We start from the raw sequence: 20,368 nt of genomic DNA, 5'->3' as shown, positions 1-20,368 counted from the left end.
TCTGGGCACAGTGAGGAAGGAGTCCATGTCTGGGTTCCCCCCGGGAACTTAGGGTCACCAACCCCAAGTTTGTTGCAAATATTCCGTTGTAATGCAGTATATGTGTCGTTCAATTTTTCCGTCAGCTTCCGTATCCCATTGGGAGGTATACGTACTCCACACGGCTAACCTCTCAAGCACACCGTAGACTCAAACTTTCCCCAATGTTTTCTGCGTGTTTCCATTGTTTGTGGTTTGTGTTCGTTATTAGGTTTCACCTGGTGCAGAATTACAGGGTAAATGGAGATAAATCTGAATAACGAACGGCTACTAAAATATATTTTTATTATGTTCTCTACACAGCTACATTCTACCGTTCAAGCGAATGCCATAGTTTCAAGATACGGACAGATGGTTTCTTCAGCCAGCAGTGGCAGATACGCCTAAACGGATGGATTTCCACTACACTGATGTGGGACTATCGCCTGAGACTGATATGCCCTTTTGCGGTACCAGTGACAAGGAGCAACCTGTCATTGTTTACGGTGTAGCAAGAAGCTGATGCCTAAGCCTTGCGATTCAAGGTGCATCGAATGCAAATCTTCTCCCAAAAGTAATACTGTGTGCCTCATGATAAAGTTTTGATGCTCTAACCCAAGGACATAAAAAAATTGATGGTTAATCCAAATCAGCGGATGTACTCTGAGCGTTTTTTTGTGAAATAAAAGCACATTATAAATTGCAGAGTATTGATGTTTCCTTCAAATATAGTGTTTTCTATTCCGATTTGGGACGCGCTGTGCTGAGAGGATGGGTGGGTTGATATTCCGGGTTCTGCGTCAACTGATGTTAAGACGTAGGTGATGACTGGGCACGTTTGGCTACGCTGCCCACTAACGTCATGAAAATAGTTAGAGAATATTGCTAGGAATAGTGATGTCAACTTCAAGGGCAGATGACATGATTTAATGCTGCAAGGGGCACTTGAACTTTGGGCGATCGATCAACGGATAAGATTAGCACAAGATGCCCACTTTTGCATGTGTAAAAGTGAGGAAATCTAAGGTAAGGTACATTGGAAATGTTTTTATGATCGATCGCAGTTTGCTTAAAACCACATGCCCGAACGCTCAGGACAATGACATTTTTGAGCGCACTATTCCTTTAATGCATTGGAATCCGGGAGACTACAAGAAAGGCGCCTTTGTAGGATAGCATAAATGTTTCTAATTCTAAAAGAATAAAACACTCTTTGCAATGTCAGATTGTCCTGCCCCTCGGCCCCCTAGCTCTAAAACATACTTTGACATCAATTTGTGGTACTGGATTACGGTATGCAAAAAGGCTAATGGCACTACTCATTTAAGGAGATAACTTGCTAACTGTGAAACAATGTTTTGCACTGTACTTGCGAGGTAATTTCTCATTCGAACCCAGCGTGGGGGTTTCAGCCAATCAATGTCCTGCCACGGTGGACTGAATCCCATGGTATAACTAGATTCCTAGACAGATGATTGCTGCGGCCACCCACTGCAAATATCTCTCGATGACTGTCCCCAGCACACCCTCTCATTTATGGAATGGCCCTGAAAAGCGAGAAGGGCCACTCTCGCATATCCAGGGTAGCCATCTTGAAACAGCGTAATGTCCCCTTTGGCCTATGGGTGCACCATAGGATACACCTATCCATCAAAGTGAACATCTTTCTTTTTGCTTTAAAAACCCTTAACAACCAACAAAACGAGGGGGGGGTACTAATAAGCGTTATGCACCGCATTTTGGGGCGGGCTTGTCTGGTAGTGGCCGTAAATCTATTGCTTTGCTCAGGCGCTTCTGGCCTCGGGCTAGCCGGCAGTTACCACACAAGCTTGTGCAGGAAGGTGGTCCTTAATGCTATATCGAGAGTAGTTAGGCTGTCAAATCTCAAACTGTTCTCAAACAATTATTATATTTAACTTTATAAATACATAGCCAAACACATGTGCCAAAGGACACATAATAAACACAATTCAAGGGTGTACAAATGTCTTGTGTATACAACCGTAGGCCATTATAGACTTTTCATCTGCACTGGATAGCACCATTGTAAACTGTTAAATTGCAGTGCTCGACATAAAATAAAAATGATAACAGGGACCTCATACTTGCCCAACTGCCTCACATTAAATTTCCAAAGCATGTGGTTAAACAAGCAACAAAAAAAACTTTAAAAAAAAAAAAAAAAACATCTTCCGCCTCAAACGTCAGATTCGTTTATCATAGTTTTTAAGTTTAAAACAAGGGATCTTAAAAAAATTAGAAGAAACATTCTCAATCTCCATTCTCACAGCTTGCTGTGTATAAGAATATTTTCGGGTCCACTGCAACGAAGACAAGTTGCCCAGGGTGATTCACAACTGTCTGTGTTCGCGCTATGGGTTTTGTTCCACACTATCCGAGTTCAAGTCATTCTTGCTTGCGTCCTCTTCCTCACTGGAATCGCCGTCCAGGTCATCGCCGCCGATGTCTTCCTGGCCGTCGAGGTTCCGGTCAGGCAAATTAGCCTCCCCTTCCAATGGTACAGCCCCCTTCCGCTGTGGCAGGACGCTGAAGAAAGCATCCTTCCAGTCCTCCTTCTCCAGATATGCAAGCATGATCTCGAACACTGGCAAATGAGATACAGAAAAAGAAAACATTTAGGCCATTCGTGACATGCAGAGCAACGAGCGAGTGTGGCTGCCAGTGCCAAAAGAATTATCCTTAGCACATGGGCATATCAGAAATGATGTAGCAAAACACACGCAACAAAATAAGTGACAATACAAATACGATTTAAATAGATACAAATACGATGCAGCAAAAATTCCTATAGTGATATAAGTGTCGCTCATATGCAGTCTGGTAGTGTTCTGCATGTGTACATATTTAGGGTGGCCAACTTTAAAAACTAGTTTTGCATGTTACTTTAGACATGGTAGCGCACCAGCAGTGGCCTGAAACGTGCCTGGTTCCATTCATGTCCATCTGCCCCTCCCCTATCCTCCAACCCCCAACAACTTATTTTTGGGTAACTGTGGGAGCTGTCATTTTAACATATGAATAGCACAAAAAATAACAAAGCTGTGGGCCTATTATACACGAAGAAAACTGACCTGTTGGTTATCTGTACAGACCCTGTGGGGGGGGGGGGAAGCATGCAGACCTTCTAATTTGCATATGTACCGATACCAACAGCAGTGACTTTACAGAAAAGGTCATTGCAAGGAGAATCGTCAATTGTTGATGCTCTTAGCAGTCTGGGAAGTGACATTAGTAGGCGTTTCCATGAGAATGCCCAGATACAAAGAACTTAGCGGTGTGAAAAACATAAAGGGTCACTATCGCTACATATGAAGCAACTTCATAGACACGCAAACCATGAGTGGGGCTTTTTTCAGAATAGCACATAAAAGAAACTATTTTTTGTTGGATTTAGTCAACAAGAGACTTTTCACAATTTATAGCATAAAATACATATAAAAAGGGAAGTGAATAGAAGATTGAAGACAAATCAGGGGAAATAGAACAATCAATGGATCATGAACAGGAGAGGTAGCACATCACACACTCATTGATGCTAATACACGTTCCCCAGAATATTAAAGAATGATGAATGCCATTCCATTCAACATTCCTATAACTTCCAATGGTGAAAATGTTTCCCTCCCAGCAGACATTCTGTTCCATGTAATTTCTGAGAACGGTTCCTTAGTTGTGATCCAATCATTCTGCATTAACGTTTTTTTTCCTTAAGGGGCTTCTCAATCAACACCTTTTGTGTTGAATCACAACTAGTTAACACATTACTCACTTCTTTATTTAATACTGTCAAGAACCTGTTTTCGCCCAGATTCAAAAGCAACTCCACATCCTCATACAGGGTATTTTTTTGAGACTGATAATGGAGTTATATAGCATGACCCTTCTGCAAACCATATGAGAATGCAGAGATAGCAAGCCCAATTTAAAACATAGGCGTGCCATGGGAAGTGACATGGGTAGATGTAATACTCTTTTCCAGATTAGGCCTTCAATTCTGACCCAATCGATATTTTAGCCATATGGTCAATTTCTATACTATACATCAAGACCAAGATTACTTTGCCCTTATAGTATTTAATGAGGGGAAGCAAAGTGAATCTACAGTATGAAAGTAGTATTTCTTTTCATTTGGCATATGAATTGACTTACTTTTCCATCTATGTCCATCTCTGATCTTTTTGATGAGGGACTAGATCTTATGAAAAATCCTAGGTTATTGATTTCATTCACTATTGGGAGGGTCTGTGAGTCTAATGCCCATTCAAATCTAGCATTCATATTCCTTTTTGAATGATTACATGACTTAACAAAAGTCTTCTTTAGATTGATAATCAGATTATTTGCCAAGGCATATTTGCCAAATGCTGTAATCAGACGTTGTAGGCCTACGGCATGTGATCTACCAGCACTATATCATCCACGTAGGCCAAACCATTCCCCTTTGTTATGCCTAATGAAGGAGCTATCAGGCCATGGGGTATAAGTGCTTCCCAGAGGTACGCCAGGAAGAGATTGAAAAGACATGGAGCTACTATGCATTCCTGTCTTAGTCCTTTTTCCGTTGTTATCGGGCGGGAAAGATGTCCCTCCAAATCCAATCTCACTTGAACAGATGTTTTCTTGTGGAGATAGATTAGGATTGATAAAAGACCCTCTGGGATTCCCCAATTGTTTAGCTACCCCCATAGTATACCCCTATGTATAAAGTTGAAAGCCCTAGACAGGTCAATCCACACTCCACAAACCGGGGGAATCAGACTTCTGACTCAGATTCAATGGGTTTTCTACCAAACCATTCAATATAGTTAAAAGGCCTTTTTAGAAGCCAGTTTGAAATTTGAGAATAATAATGGCCCGGTCCGCCCAGTCTTCCAATTCTTTCAGGACCAGAAAGTTTTTGCTCTCGACGTCCATCTGGTGATAATTTGGGGGGGTCCAACCTATCCCCCATTTTGTAGATTGGAATAACAATGGCCTTATTCCATGTTACTGGACATTTCTTCATTGCCAAGATGTTCTTAAATAAATTGAAAAGGTTTGAGGTACAAGCTCTTACTGATGTTTTCATAATTTCATTAGTGAAGCCATTTGGGTCTGCAGCTCTTGATTAAGTGCATAGGAGGCCCTCTATCCTCTCTTCATCGAAGAAAATGTCTCATTTAACACTCTGCCTTAGTTCACAATCCATTGGGTTCCTTTCTTCATAAATGCCCCCAAAATATTTTCGCCACTCCTGTTCGGGGATAACATTAGACTGAACTAAAGCTTGGGCATGACTCGGAGGATGGATTATACTCCAGAAATTCTTTGAGTTACATTCTGATACGGCCTTGTTTTAATGTTTGGACCAGTTCCGATAGCTATTACATATATCTTTCTTCCTCTGCATAAAGACCTTTATATGAAGGCCTTCACCTGCCAAGAGGCGAATTTCTCTTCTCAATACCCTCTTTCAGTCACAGGTCTCCTGATCAAAACTATGTTGATGACTTTTACGCAAGTGGTACTTCTTGACACTCGGGTTATCCAATTCCCAGATGAAATCGAAAAAAAGCATATATGCTTAAATAGTTCACTTGGGGCCTTCCCATAATCTGCATCCAACAAGTTGGCCAGTTTACGGTTCAAGACCCCACCACATTTCTCAAATCTGACCAAACATTGTACAACCTTTCATCCCTCCTTCCAATACTTAGCACAAAAGATGCCTCAGTGGGAATATGATCACTCTTTCCCATATCTTTAATCAGCATCGTGTTGCAACTACTGAGAAGACTAGGGGAGAGTACCAAATAATCAATTCTAGAATTCGAGTCACCAGTCCTCCATGTTCTGGCCGCAGGGATGTCTCCTGCAACAGAGCCATTAATGATACTTAAATTCCATTCTTTGAAGAATTTCAGCCTTCTAGTTCAATAGACACAGGTCCTTTTATTGTCTGATCTCATCTGACAGTTTTAAATAATAGGAATTCAAATCTCCCGCTATCAATATGTGGTCCCCAGGAGAGTAGGTCTTTACATTGGCAAGAAGGTCAGCCAAGTCCATCAGGAAGATTTCCAAATCGGAATGCACAGGACTCCAGTATACATTGATGACTACAATCGTTCCCAGCGTAGCCTCGGCTTTGAAGGAAATCCTTACTGGAAGAATCCACTCTCCGATGCCAGTCTAACACAGGATTTAATCCCATTATTTCGAATTGCCACTACAGGCCCCCTGAAGATAGATCTTCCCTCATTTAGATTTGAAGCATCTTTATGTAGGATTGTAAATCCGTCTAATTTGAAGGCATCACGCAACAAGGTTTCTTGGAAGAGAATCAGGTCATGCCCCTGAAATATAAAATTCTTAATTTCCTCACCCTTGAGCAAACTGGAGCCCTGCATGTTCCAACTGAGAAACTTCAATTGGTCACCAACTAAAGCACATCCTCCAGACCGCTGAATTTCTCAAATAATTCAGCAAGGTTTTCCAGGGCATAGCCCAGAGCTTATTTCTGTCTCCACCCTTATTTCCCAACTGCCCTTTCTTCTCAGTCACTCTAGCCGTTCCTGTTTGAGACCAGATTAGTTCATCTTGACCTACTTGATCTCACTCCAATCTTGTATTGTTCACCCCATTTCAGATCTCTCCATATTTTCTTTGTTGGAGATTTTCTGGTAAAACATTAGACACTTCTATGCCCAGTTTTTGTAATTCTGGGGTTGAATTAAGCAGGGCATTGGCACCAATTCTGGATTTCATGACCATCCCTACATGTTGAGGTGACATGGTCGTACGGAAAACTTATATGGTCTATATCGTATGATGCCAATAGGAACAAATCTAGTATTTGCCTTGTTAATGCCAAGATTGCCCCCCCCGATTTAAGCCTCCCCTAACCTTATTTTAGTCAATGTTTCTGAGCCAAACAGTGGGTAAAGCAAAGGGACTATTATCGTGCATTTGTTATATTCTCCCCTTCAGCACTATCATAGGGATTCCTAAATTCATCCCGGGGCTCATGCCCAACTCCCATTTGGTTGATTGATCCTTCCCCTCCATCAGTACTAGTACCCCTTTCACCCTGAACATGCTGCAGGGCAACCGCTTTTTTAGATTTGCAAAAGATTGGTGCCAAATGCACTGTTTTCTTGCACACCTCTATTTGATTTATCGTTTGTAGGCCCACACTCATTTTTGTGATAACCGGACTGACCTGGTTTTGTTTCGAATTCCGGTCGACTGCACTCCGCCACTTTCAGAGGACTCATGTCCACTTGCTGGATAAATGAGTGATTTGATGCTTCCAATTTTTCTATTGCTGCAGCCTAATTTAGGGCATTGAAAAATTGCCTCTTTCCAGATTTCTTTCGTTTTAGTTGTTTCCGATTCTTCGTTTTTTGAGTCACACTCGATGTTTCCGTTAACATGTCACAGGTGCGTAAAAGGTGAGACCGCCAGCAAGCTGGGGGAAGGATAAGGAGAAACAGGTCCAGGAGAGACCGGCCAGACCGACAGTGGCCTCAGAGGGGAAAAAAACCTGCCAAGAAGGGTCCTGCCTGGAGGACGGGACACAGAGAGACTGTGACGCTGGGGCCTATGCAGGCCGTGAGAGGGTCGAGACGGCTATGGTCTCCTTTGCTCACAGCTACTGGGGCCCATGCAGGCCATGAGCACGGAAGACTCCCAAGTACTGCAGGCCACCAGTAGTGTCCACGAGTGCAGAGCGGAGCAACTAGTAATATGTAGTGAAGTTCGAAGAAGGCGAGCGCTGCTCGCTGGGCTCCAGATAAGTGTGCGCAGAGTCAAAGGATGCTGGAAGAAAGAAGAGGATGCCCGGAGCAGCGGCAGAGGACTGGTGAGTGAAATAAAGGGAACACTCATACTGGGGTGCTCCTGGGACTATCACAGGGCATATAGTTTTGCTGAATGAACTGAAAACGTGTGACAAGTAATGGTGAACCCAAAGTGAGGGGTTTTGGATATCGAGCAAGCTACAAATTATAAGTAAATGCAATTGAATGTGAAGCAAGTATTATTGAATACATAATTAAAGCAAATTTCAGATGAACCTGCAAACTAATTAAAACAAGTATGAAAATTAAGTCATGAACATTTATGGAGTAAACGTTTTGGACCCATGTGAAAAAGCAAGTGATGAACATTTAAAAGCAAATGACGAGTCTATGAATAAAGTGAAAATCAAGTGATAAGCACTTAAGAATATTGTGAAAACAAGGTGGTGGAAGACAGTGAGCACCACGGAGTGAGTTGTGTGGAAGAACACACTGTGGCAAAGCCAAGAGATTGCCCAGGAGAATCAAAGGCACAGGTGCAGTGAGAGAAAAACTTGTGTTGGCAAGAAACCTTAAAGAGTGCCCGAAAGCTAACAGAGTGCCAAGGGTTATAGGTTGTGTGACCTGTAATGGGAGGACCGTGTGGTCCAACAACTGCGCATAGACCGAGGATACCCTGCTTGGAAAAGCCATGGAAAGAAAAAAAGAATCTACATTTTGGAATAGGATTGCTAAAGTGAATAACAAAGAAGGCAATCTGTATGAACTATTAAGGAGCCTGAAAGTTTATAAAGTTGACTTGGAACAGGTTTTGAAAACTAAGACTTGAACTGATTATAAGTTTACATGCTGGAAGAGCTGACATCTTGGGGAAGGGAATCCAGAGACTTTGTGAACTGTGTTGTCATCTTGGAGAAAGGAACCCTGAGGCCTTTTTGGAACTGTATTGTCGTATTGGAGAAGGGAACTCCAAGGTCTTTTGGAACTGTTTTGAACATGGGCAAGGGCAGCTTGAAAGTAAGCCAAGAGTTGTAATAAGCTCAGAACTTTATTTGGAACACTATTTTGCTGCCAACATCACTACACATTGGTTAGCTTTAATTGTGAGGGCAAGTACAGGTTTTGGACACAGACAGACTTCAATTGAACTTACTGACTCAGGCTATCCTTCGTTTGTTTAGGTATGGAAATCCCACCTTAGCATAGGGTTAGCTAGGCCTTGCACCATCCTGACATAAGTAAATAAAAGTGTTTTATTTGACCATTGAATCTGTCTGTGTCTTGCTTCATGATGCCTTCATACTAGTTATTGGAAAATCTCATGTCTCGGATTATTTTTCTGGTGTTGATTTTTTTGGTGTGAACGGCCAATGCTCTTTTGTCTTGTGTACTTTCTTCTAAGGGGTAAGGTCAATTGACCTAAATTTATGTACAGGTATTTAAGATATGTTCACTTACTGTGCATATTCATGGGGGCCAGCTTTCGATTTTCGCTATGGGAGTACAAGTTCCCACACCGAGTGAAGTGAGAAAGCCATACTTATCCTGAGGTCAAAACAACACAATTTACAGCATATGTTGCAGCAGGAGGCAGGGAAGCAGAGTTCACCAAACGTGCCACAAAATCTGTGAATGTTAAAATATGTCACAGGGTTACTTTGCACGGAGGGCGAAAGGTTGATATAGAAATCAAACAGCAGATTTTCCAAAGTCTAGCAAATGCCATACAAAATGAGTATTAAGTTCAAAAATAGACATACCGCCGAAGTACCGGCTGTTGGGCTGTGGTGGACTTTGCTGCTGCCTCTACTTCTCCAGTGGATTGCTGCCTGCTGCATGCGCCATGCGTAAGGAGAAGTGATCAAAGCTCCCGCAACACGTCCGGATAGAACTCATGTTGGACTTTGTTTGATAATCAAGTAATAATTTTTCTTTGCACGAAGGTTAAAGTGATTAAGGTTAACTTTCTTGCGGAAATCGTTGACTCGACTCTAATATACGTCTTCCATACATTTTCCTTATACAGACCACATCATTATTTGGAGCTTTTTGTGACCGCGCCCCCCCTTCCCAGAATACCTTATCACTAGTGTGCGTACGCACCAGAAGTACCGCCGAAGTACCGGCTGTTGGGCTGTTCAGGTGGCGGGTGAAGGGTTGAGGGTGCACTAGACTCTGCAGAATCTATTGGATAAGGGGTAAGCTATAGCTATATTAATGTGTGTCTAGGTGTGGTGATTAATTCTTGGATTTGGGCACTACATTGAATTAGATACCGAACTAAACTCTCAGAAAGGCTATCTGTGAAGAGTTCCTTTAACGTTCCTACATTGCGTATTGGGCACAGTATTATGTCCACGTGACTACGGAGCGGTCTTATAGAAAACAAAGTAGCAACTAAAAAACGAAGTATGAATGAGTGTAAGGGGAAATTGAAGTCGCTCACGACACCCATGCCAATGGTACCGTTAAGTGAGAACTATTATGATGCCAATGACATAGTGGCTGATACAGAGGTTACATCTTTGAATAGCACAATAACCTAGAATATAAGAAAAAGCTTTCTTAGTATACATGCAAGTGAGAATAACCATGCTTTAGCAACTATAGAAGATGTTCATTCAAGGCCCCCCTCTGATATTTCCATACTTGCTCCTGCAGTGTTAATGGAACTCGAGAAAAGGGTAATACTTTCAGAGGGTCCCTCAACACCAGTTACTGTGTGCTCGATCAGCAGACATAAAGTGCACTTGCATAGTGACTTATCAAATGTTAAACTGCCTGAGCTTGATCCACGGGTAGCTGACGTTGATACGACACTGACTAAACATCCTAATATAGATGTATATAATGAAGAATTTACCCACAATGAAGCGGGCATAGTATGTTCATCGCTTGACTCCCACATGTCCACTTATGCTAAAACTATGGATGAGGAGAACATTTCGGAGTTACAAGCGAAGCCCCCAACTGTTATGGAGGATCTACAAAGCTTTGAGGCTTCATTTCCAGTAATGTCCAGGATTCTTAATCTCCTCAACAAGGGTCATGATTATACCCATTATGAATTACGTGATATCAGATCAGTACTTACTGAAATTTCTTCTAAACTAAATAAGCTTGAGGGATATATTTTTGCTGATAGTTATAGAAGACAAGGGGGTTGTTACTCACCACAAACGCTGGTGACACAATTCCATTCTACAGCCTCACAAACTGAGGTGATCAAAACTGTGAACGAAGGCCCTCAGGAACCTAACATAGATTGCCCCACATTTGAATTTGCAACCACATTTGCACAAACTCTAAAGGCACCTAAAAACAAGGAGTGTGTTCAAATATATACTCATGCACAATTGTGCCAAATGATTGCGAACCATGAAGAAAAAATTGAGCAACTGCTCTTCTTTAATCAATCAAATGAACTCGGACTCTCTGAGAATTAATTGAATGAAGAAACTCTCCACATCGATCCTGGTACGGACATGCCGGATAGTCCATCACACTTGGTAGCTGTCATAAAATGAGGAAACTAGAAATACAACCCAGAAGTCGGATGTCCCCCTATTACAGGAGGCAACGGAATGCGGAGAGCAAAAACATTTCATGTCCAGAAAACAAAAAAGACTGGATATTCGAGCTATGAACAGACGCAATGACGCAAATGTTAAAAAAAATGATCATCAAGAGAATAATGGTAAAGGAAAAATAAATAGTCAAAAACAGCATACCATCACGGAAACTAGCTCTGCTGATGAGGTGATAAGTACGATGACTCATAGGAGTATTTCTCCAGTGCAAAGGAGCACCAAACTAGGGATCAATGTAGAAGAGCTCTCTTTTGAAAGTAGGTTGGCCCTTCAGGTACAAGCAAATTTGGGAATAGTAAATGACAGAAAACTTTCCCTTCAAACGGAAAAGGTAGTCATGGACAAACAGAGAATTTTCAGACTCTTTGACCACGACACAGCAATCCTTACTTTCGACATTTTACAAACCAATTTTTAATAAAAAAACTACAGTGAGGCCGAATGTACTTCAAGAAGGAATCAGAGAGGCTAAGGGGTTGCACCCAAAGGTGCAGGTGGACGATTCCACCCTTTGACAAAGTGATACCCACTAACTAAAATGATTTGGAACCAATCAATCAGGTAAATGGTTCCAACTCTTCCCATACGTCCGCCTTCATAAATAACAAATCCATAAAAAAGTTGTTAGACACTAAGGGAAATGCCTCAACTCAAAGTGCTGAAATCAATACTAAACACAATCACAAGACTAGTAATACCCCCAAAATTACACAAAATTATCAAGAACAATGCGTGAATGAGAAAGAGAAAAAGGATGATAGGACTCATACTATGATGATCTCCTGTATTTTGGGATGGATTAGTTGCTCCCAAATAAATGGGGATCAAGACCTTAACCGTTCATTTATGCTACAGATGTTTAAAAAAATTCCCGCTCTGAGAACCTTGGTTTCTAATGACATTGTTTGGATTACACTTCAATCAATAAAAACATAGGATGGTGTTTGAAATTATCGCAGAATTGATCTGGGATCACAGAAGAGAGTTGGGAACCTTAGGCCTAACTATCTGTCAACTTAAATCCATTGAAGAAGCAAAAATCTTTAATGAGACTCCCATACCAAATCAAATAAGTAATAACACACTGTCAGTAGGTTTTTCTACCTTTCAACCATCAGAAGCAGTGGAAATAGCACAATTGGTGGGACTGTCTACTGTTTCTAAAGACTGGTCATGGATTCCGGCACTTTTGGGGGCACGAAAAGATGAAATAAAAAGTATACCCTCATAGTAGCCAACAGGCACTTCGCTTAATGTCATGGAACTCGTGGGGAGCAAAAAATTTAACAACTCGGGTAGCGAGATATGCTCTCCACAAACTGCTTGACATTATATTAGGTCAGGAAACTATTCAAGAAAATTAAAATTGAGGGATTCGCATCTTGGCACAGGATAGCGATGCAATCACCGAAGGGGCGACCATCGGGGGGGAATTGCAATCTTTGTAAATACAGCACTTGTCTTTACTCTGTTGCGGTCTTGGACTGTGTACTCATTTGTTGCAATTGTAATTGAGCTTGGAGTAGGAATGAGGGATTACTTTCTAATAACTTCACTGTATTTTAACCCTCTGGTGATTGATCTAAATAACTTATTTGAACAACTTGATGTGCTTTTTGATGAGGTATTTTGCAAATGGCCTGATGCAAAAGTAATATTGGAGGGAGAATTTAATTCCGCTTGCTTTAAAAGTTTTCCTAGTCTGGAGCTTTTTTAGCACGTTGGAATGTTAAACTGATTAATTTTGTGTCCAATGAGAATTCTTTTACCTGGAATCGTAACAACAAAAAATTGTGTATTGATTACTTTGCGGTTTCTGAAGCGATATCCTTGAACTATGATGAGGTTCAGATCCTTAGGCTGGATTTGAGCGTTCATTGCATTTTATATTTAAAGGTGCGATTGAGGACTCCAGCTTTGGAATGTGATCCACTTACTATTTTTCTACAAAATGATAGACCTGGAGCTTCATTAAGGTGGAACCCCCACTTATGTAGGAGACTAAATGGGCTAATAATGAAGAGTTTGTCATCTTACAATAAGCCTAATGACTTAAAAGTCCATTCGGTTTTATCACAAACGCAGATGACAAATGTAGTTAGTATTGCACTGGGACTACTAGTAAAAAAGGAATTAAAAAAGAAAAAAGGAGATGTGTTGAAAAATCATGACTTGCTTACTGTAAGGATTATTGCACTAAAAAAAAGAATCATCAGGATATTGTGCAGCTAAGTAAAATGGGGTAAAATGGGGTTATCTGATACTGAATTTCAGGTAACAAAAAGAAAAATAATAAATACGTACTCGAATAGCATCAAAAATTACAGAAGCATAACTCTGTAAAACAAGCAATGATAGCTTCTTTGTGCCGTAATGATAGACTGTTGTAACTTGAGTGTCGTGTAGATATGTGAGACCTCCGTCCCCAAGTGCCGCACAGGGAGAATGACAGAATCACTCCCTATGCAACCTTTGAGGCCACAGGTGGAGAAGAATCCGGAACCGCGAAGTACTGGAGGCCCCACGGAAGCTATGAAGGAAAACAGCGTTAAGTACCAAGCAAGCAGGGTAATGCACAGATAACCAAAAAACAGGAAGGATCTTACCAGGAATTGACAGAAGTAGGGATTCCGGGGCTCAAGTGGGCAAAGGTCCCGAATAGGAGACACTTACTGGTAGTCACACCAGACCCCACCTGGGGAAGACCTGCAGGCAGGACTGAACCAGATTGTAGGCAAGGAAGGTGGTGAGTCGTAGTTCATACAATGTTCCAGATTCTGTGAAGAGGGTTAATCCACAAGAAGTCCGTGACAACAATCCAGGGTCTAGAGCCAAGGGTAGCAGACCAAGCTGACGGAACAAAGCGGGATCCAAAGAGAAGTCCGTGACAACGATCCGAGGTCAAGAGCCAAATGTATCAGTCCAAGCCGGTAAAGTCAGATCTAACGTAATCCACAAAGGGTTCCGAGAAGAGTTAGCCGGGTCCAAGATCAATGGAGAAACAAGGTAAGAATCGCAGGCCAGACAGGGTCTCCGAGAAAACAGCTGTGAAGCGCGGTACTGAAGCACTCCACTACTTAAGTACCGTTTGCTTCCTGATCACGTGATCGCGAGTTTGGGTCACGTGATCGCGAGTTCAGGTCACGAGATCGGATAGACCCAGCAGCACGATGCAAGGAAGCGATCTTGATCTTCTGATGGCCTAATCTCCACGGCAACTGCCAATGGAGGAACGGTCGCAGTCGTGACTGTGGAGTGGTAGCGTGAAGCTGCTGCTGTAGCTGTGTGCGAGCCGGCATGGACCGCCAACGTGAGCCCCGGAAGGTAAGTGGGGGGTGTATTCGGGCTGAGGGGGACCTGGGATCACTGGTGGGTCGGACGGAGGGCATGACATAGACGCACTACTTGGGCAATCATAAGGGGCAATAAAGCAGAACGAAATGGTGATCAAACCTCTAATATTACCGAAGAGGTATGGAAGCAATTCTATAAAAATAAATTTGCATTGCCTAATAGATTTCGTGATTGCCCTACTAAATCCCTAATCTATCGAGTGGATATATCAAAACGATGGACGTTGGATGATATTAGATGGGCTTTGGGAAAAATTAACAATTCATAAGCTCCTGGCCCGGACTGCATTCCACCATGTGTATTAAAAGAAAATGCTGAGCTATGGGCGCCCTTGCGTAAAATTCAATTTGATGGGATTATTCTAGCGTCAACCATGCCAGCTTCGTGGGTGCAATCAGTTATAGTCCCGATATATAAGCAAGGTGATAAAGCAACCCAGCCAATTTTTGACCTATCGCACTGATAGATGCGAGTGCCAAGGTTTTCTCGACACTTATCCTCCAACAATTGAAATCTTACATCAACCAATTTGCATTACTTTCACGATTTCAAATCGGTTTCCGCGCTTCCATGGGAACCGCAAATTTACACCAAGACACATCATATCTTGTACGAATTAATAAATCAGGTGCTACAACAAGTCCAATCCCTACTGAGGTGGGGGTTAAGCAGGACTGCAATTTAGCAGCAACCCTGTTTAACCTCTACCTCGCGGATATCGAGCAAATATGGAATTTGGAAATATCCTAGCCAGCAAAACTAGGACACTTCAGAATACAGTGGATAGCATTTGCAGACGATGTTTTGATTTTCGATCGTACTCCTTATGGCTTTAAGAATGAACTGGCAATTTTTGCAGAGTACCTATATAAACATAATCTCACCTGCAACCCCCAAAAAATCAGGTATTTTTATATTGAAAAACTTAAAAAGAAAATGGTCTACAATGAAATGGACTATAAATTCAAGTCTATACCTGTCAACTTAACCATGAGATATCTTGGCTATGATGTAACTGATTCCTGCTAAAAAAAAAACGTGGAGAGTGAATCTAAATGAAAAAACAGCGGTCTTGGGTACTCAAATGAAAATAGTGTTTGGGAAATATTGTAAATTCTCGATGACACAGTTGTTCCAGTTTTATTTGTTAAAAGTGAAAGCTATTTTACTTTATGGATTAGACCTATGTTTGATTAATATCGATTCTTTGCTTGATCAAATCCAGGGACAACTGTGGAAATCCACATTAAGATTGCCAAATTCTGTACCCAACTGTGTATTAAGACAGGAGCTAGGTATAACTGCCTTATCAACTAGGTTTCATTGGCGGCAGCTATCTAACTATGGAAAGATGCTTTTTCCTCCAACATGTTCGCTTTATGAGGAGTTCTTGATTATGATAAAAGCTGAGAATCCACCTTCCGTGTTAGCTTTTTCAAACTTGATGAATCATAAATTAGATGAATGTGGTTTGAAACCAATAGATTTCAAAAATCGTCACGCTTATGTTAAAAAACGATTGTTTGAATATGATTGGATGATGACTCTAAATGAGATGCACACAAAAAAATTATATAGAGAAGCAACCAATTTTGCTGATTTAAAGGTATGGTGCGGTCTACATTTTTTATTGCCCCTACGGGTCGGCCATGCGTTTTTAAGCCTAAGTCGCTCGATTTTAGAAAAATTTCCTATGGACCTTACCCGAGTTTTCATCCATTAAACGCACGCGAAAACAGGCATCAGGGAGCCGCCATTTTGTGATAATCCTATCATTTCCCCCATCGCCCTGGCTGATCTGCTTTTGCGGCACTAAATCATATCCCCCGCCCCTGAGCCTGTCATCAAAAGACGCGTACCACCCATTTCACAACGCCAAAGCACGTCTCGTGTCAACATTCGCTGCGCTTCAGCTAATGACGTGTCGCCATGGAAATGGCAGGACGCCACTTTACTCAATAAGTATAAACAGACCGTTTCACAACACACAGCAGCAGATTTTTGATTCCATTCCTCTCTCTGTGTTACTTTGAGTATTCTGTGACCCGTTTCTGTGCTCTGGTCAGCTACCTTCGTTGCTTGTAGCCCGTGTGAACAGATACCAGTACCACCGCTATAAATTATTTTAGTTTGTTTAACACACAATGGATACAATAATGCCCTACATGTACGAGCCTAAGTATACCGAGGAGGAACTACTGGAAAGGGAAACGCGCGAAAACGATGGGTCTTCGGACGGCAGTAGGGAGGACGATTCAACAGCTGAAGAGCCTGGACCTAGTCGCATGGACGGTGTTTCCACCTGGTGCACATGCAATCGGTGCGAGCTAATGCCAACCGAGGACGAGAACTGCTGCTGCTGTGAAAACTCAGGATGCGTGGCCTACATTTCGGAAGGCGAGCCATGACCGCAATGCATCAGCGAGCTGCCAGGCTTCAGGGCAGCCTGCCTCACAAGGTCCGTGTTGAGGATAATGATGGTGCTTATGCACGAACTTCGCACAACTGTTCGTCCTCGTAATCCGAGTAACGAGTAAGTATACTCTGCTTGTCATGCCACTCCTATTTCATGGTCTTCTACTATATCCAAAATTACATATAAATATCATTGTAACGCATGAAAGTCATTCAATAGTGTGCAGTGTCTAGATAGCATTTGTCTGAGCAGAATGCCATTAGTTACAAGAATTGTCATTGACAACAAACGTTTATTAAACTTATCTTGGCCATTTCAAAACAGTTTGTTTCATTCCTTTTCACAGGTGGTACAGGCTGGTGGCCTATCGTTCCTTTACATGGTGGCTTCACGGGAGGCTTGGACACTGCGTTCGAAGAGTAATACCCGCCTGTGCCGTTCGTGCCATAAGAGAAACGTTCCCGAGTGACAGCGGTCAGTACAGGGGATTTTCTCTCACTGTGCTGCAACCTGACCTGTACAATGTGTAAAGTCTTGTATTTTTGTGTCATCAAAATAAGATACAAAATAAAACACCACATATATTTTAACAACGGTTGTTTCGATTGTTTAAATGAATCAAGTGTGTCTCCATTCAAGGATGGAGGTCAGACATCTGTGCTCCGAATGGGTGAAGGTCAGGTTGCTGTGAAGCAGGGTGGTCACTATCTAAGCTAACATAATATATTCTCAATAATGCATGCAGGTATTGAGGACACGTTTGTGGAGATGAACGAGCTATGTGCTTAGTTCAGGCTGGTTCACATGCAGGACAGTGATCGAAGAGGTAGAGTGATGCGTTACATTTATTAGCTGTTGCAAATACCTCTGGAGTTTTCCAGTCAGAGTGGGAACGAGGATGGGGGCCATGTGCTGTGCGCAGTGAGGCCTGGTCACCAAGATGGATTGGAAAGGGGGTACAAAAATGGATGCCCCGTGTCCTGCTCAGTGGTCCCATCTACGTGAATGTCAACCAAAGTTAACATCACATAAGGGCAAGGGGCGAACCCACTACTGGAGGCACTTGGTCCGAGGTTCTACTGAGAAGTAAAGGATGAGAGGGGCCTGATGGCCCCTCGCTCCCACACACTTGCCTGCATGCCCACTGGCCCATCCATCCCACCCCCTCTATCAAAGGCGGTCGGTTCGCACCCGGGGATGAGCGCTGGCATGAGGGGCTGTCACGGGCGCAAACGGCCAAGGTGCCAAACAGCATGTACACTTCAAAAGGTATCCCACGCCCAGGGGCCATCGCTCACATGGCCTCTTCAGACCCTGTGTCTCCAGGCAGGCCTCCCCCCTGAAATCCACATAAGTGTCTCCATTCAGCAGTCTTCCTGTGCCTTGTCTGCACGCCCGAGGCCCATCCATCCCACCCCCTCTATCAAAGACTGTCGGTTCGCCCCCGGGGATGAGCGCTGGCATGGGGGCTGTCACGGGCGCAAACGGCCAAGGTGCCAAACAGCATGTACACTTCAAAAGGTATCCCACGCCCAGGGGCCATCGCTCACATGGCCTCCTCAGACCCTGTGTCTCCAGGCAGGGCTCCCCTTGAAGCAGGCCGCCCCCCTGCAATCCACATAAGTGTGTCTCCATTCAGCAGTCTTCCGGTGCCTTGTCTGCACGCCCACCGGCCCATCCATCCATCCATCCACCCCCCATCAAAGGCAGTTCGCACCCGGGGATGACCGCTGCCATTGGGGGCTGTCAGGGGCGCAAACGGCCAAGGTGCCAAACACCATTTACATTTCAAAAGGTATCCCACGCCCACGGGCCATCGCTCACATGGCCTCCTCGGATCCCGTGTCTCCAGGCAGGTCCCGCCACCCTCACGCTGGCCGGCCCCCGGCAAACCACATAATACCACGACATACACACGTCATTCATTCACAAACACACCCCTGTTTCTAATACTTTATAAACCACTTGATATGTCTCATGAGAACATCTTTGTGCTTTGCAAGTCAACTCCTGAACGTGCTACCTGGGAACCACTAAGATCTATGCTAATCTGCTCATCGTCGTGCTATCCGTGAACTTCTGTGACCGCTTCGAGCAAACTAGTCAGTGTGCTACCTGTGGCCATCTACCTGTTCTCCTGCAACATACTGCTTGGCTTGCTGAATCCAACTGTTTGTTGGTCAAGGTAAGGCCATGTATCCTAGTCATATTTCGTTGATTTTTAAATGTCTATCTATATGCAAGTAGAGTACTCAATAGTGCTATGTTCATTGGTCTCATTGCTATTGACTTGAGTTTCAATTGTTATGCTACCAATAGATCTATTTATTTTCATCTGTGTCAGTTGTCATCGAATTGCATCCTTCGGGGGTCCAGTCTATAATGTAAGCATGTTTCCTTCTCGTGCAAGAAAGAACATCCTAAGGGACGAGTCACATGTTCAGAGTTTAGTCATTTATACATTTCTGCAACTTATGCAAAAACTAAGCCGCACATGATGAACTGGTATAGTTCCGGTGACCAAAACAAACCTTGCATTGAACATTGTATGGTTCATTTACTTCTGTATCACATTTTTATTCATCAAGATTGTATAATAATGTCGATATTTACTTTTCAGAATTTTCACCAATGCCTGCCTGTTCGATTAGCGGTTGCCCTTCGAAGACCCATGCTAAATCTGAAGGCACTACAATGCATGTATTCCCGAAAACTGTTGATCGAATAAGAGAATGGGTCAGACATTGCGGATATACACTGGTTGAGCTGTAAAGTAGAGTCCAACAAGTCTTAGATGACAAGAGGGGTGATCGATTCCGCATCTGCAGCTGGCACCTTTCCTCGAACATGTACGCCACATATTTGGTAACAAAGAAGAATAAACGGCGAACGACACGAAAATTGCTCACAAATGCCATTCCCACAGTATTTGTCCACATTCCGCCACTGGTGAGTCAAGTGTCCGGATTTAGCTTTAGGCCTTGAGGTAGTGTGTAGGTAGCCGAATGGATTCATTGATATTTTAGGTGTTGTGTCCCTTGTAATACTTTCGACATTGATATGAGTGTATAGCTTTTTGAATAATGACATTTATCAATATATTCTTTTTCGATTTCATAACCCACAAACAAAATCTATATATGGGCACAGGGAACTGTGCTATATTGCGTATTTTCAATAGCATTACT

The 20,368-nt window shown here is 42.8% G+C and overlaps 1 protein-coding gene across 2 annotated transcripts in view; it reads right to left on the bottom strand.

Annotated features, from left to right (window-relative positions):
• Window positions 1–1,910: 1,910 nt before the first annotated feature.
• TRMT10A (tRNA methyltransferase 10A) overlaps window positions 1,911–20,368 on the bottom strand; it is a 477,951-nt gene continuing 459,493 nt past the window's right edge. For both annotated transcript variants that reach the window (XM_069630723.1, XM_069630724.1), the window contains one exon: window positions 1,911–2,623. In XM_069630723.1, the coding sequence (XP_069486824.1) occupies window positions 2,391–2,623 (233 nt within the window). In that variant the 3' untranslated portion in view covers window positions 1,911–2,390. The remainder of the gene's footprint in view (window positions 2,624–20,368) is intronic.

This window comes from Ambystoma mexicanum, chromosome 6q (assembly GCF_040938575.1).
Source record: "Ambystoma mexicanum isolate Mex_15411 chromosome 6q, UKY_AmexF1_1, whole genome shotgun sequence".
Classification (NCBI taxonomy): Eukaryota; Metazoa; Chordata; class Amphibia; order Caudata; family Ambystomatidae; genus Ambystoma; species Ambystoma mexicanum.
The sequence above is the reverse complement of the archived record's forward strand: the minus strand, read 5'-3'. Positions and strand labels throughout refer to the sequence as shown.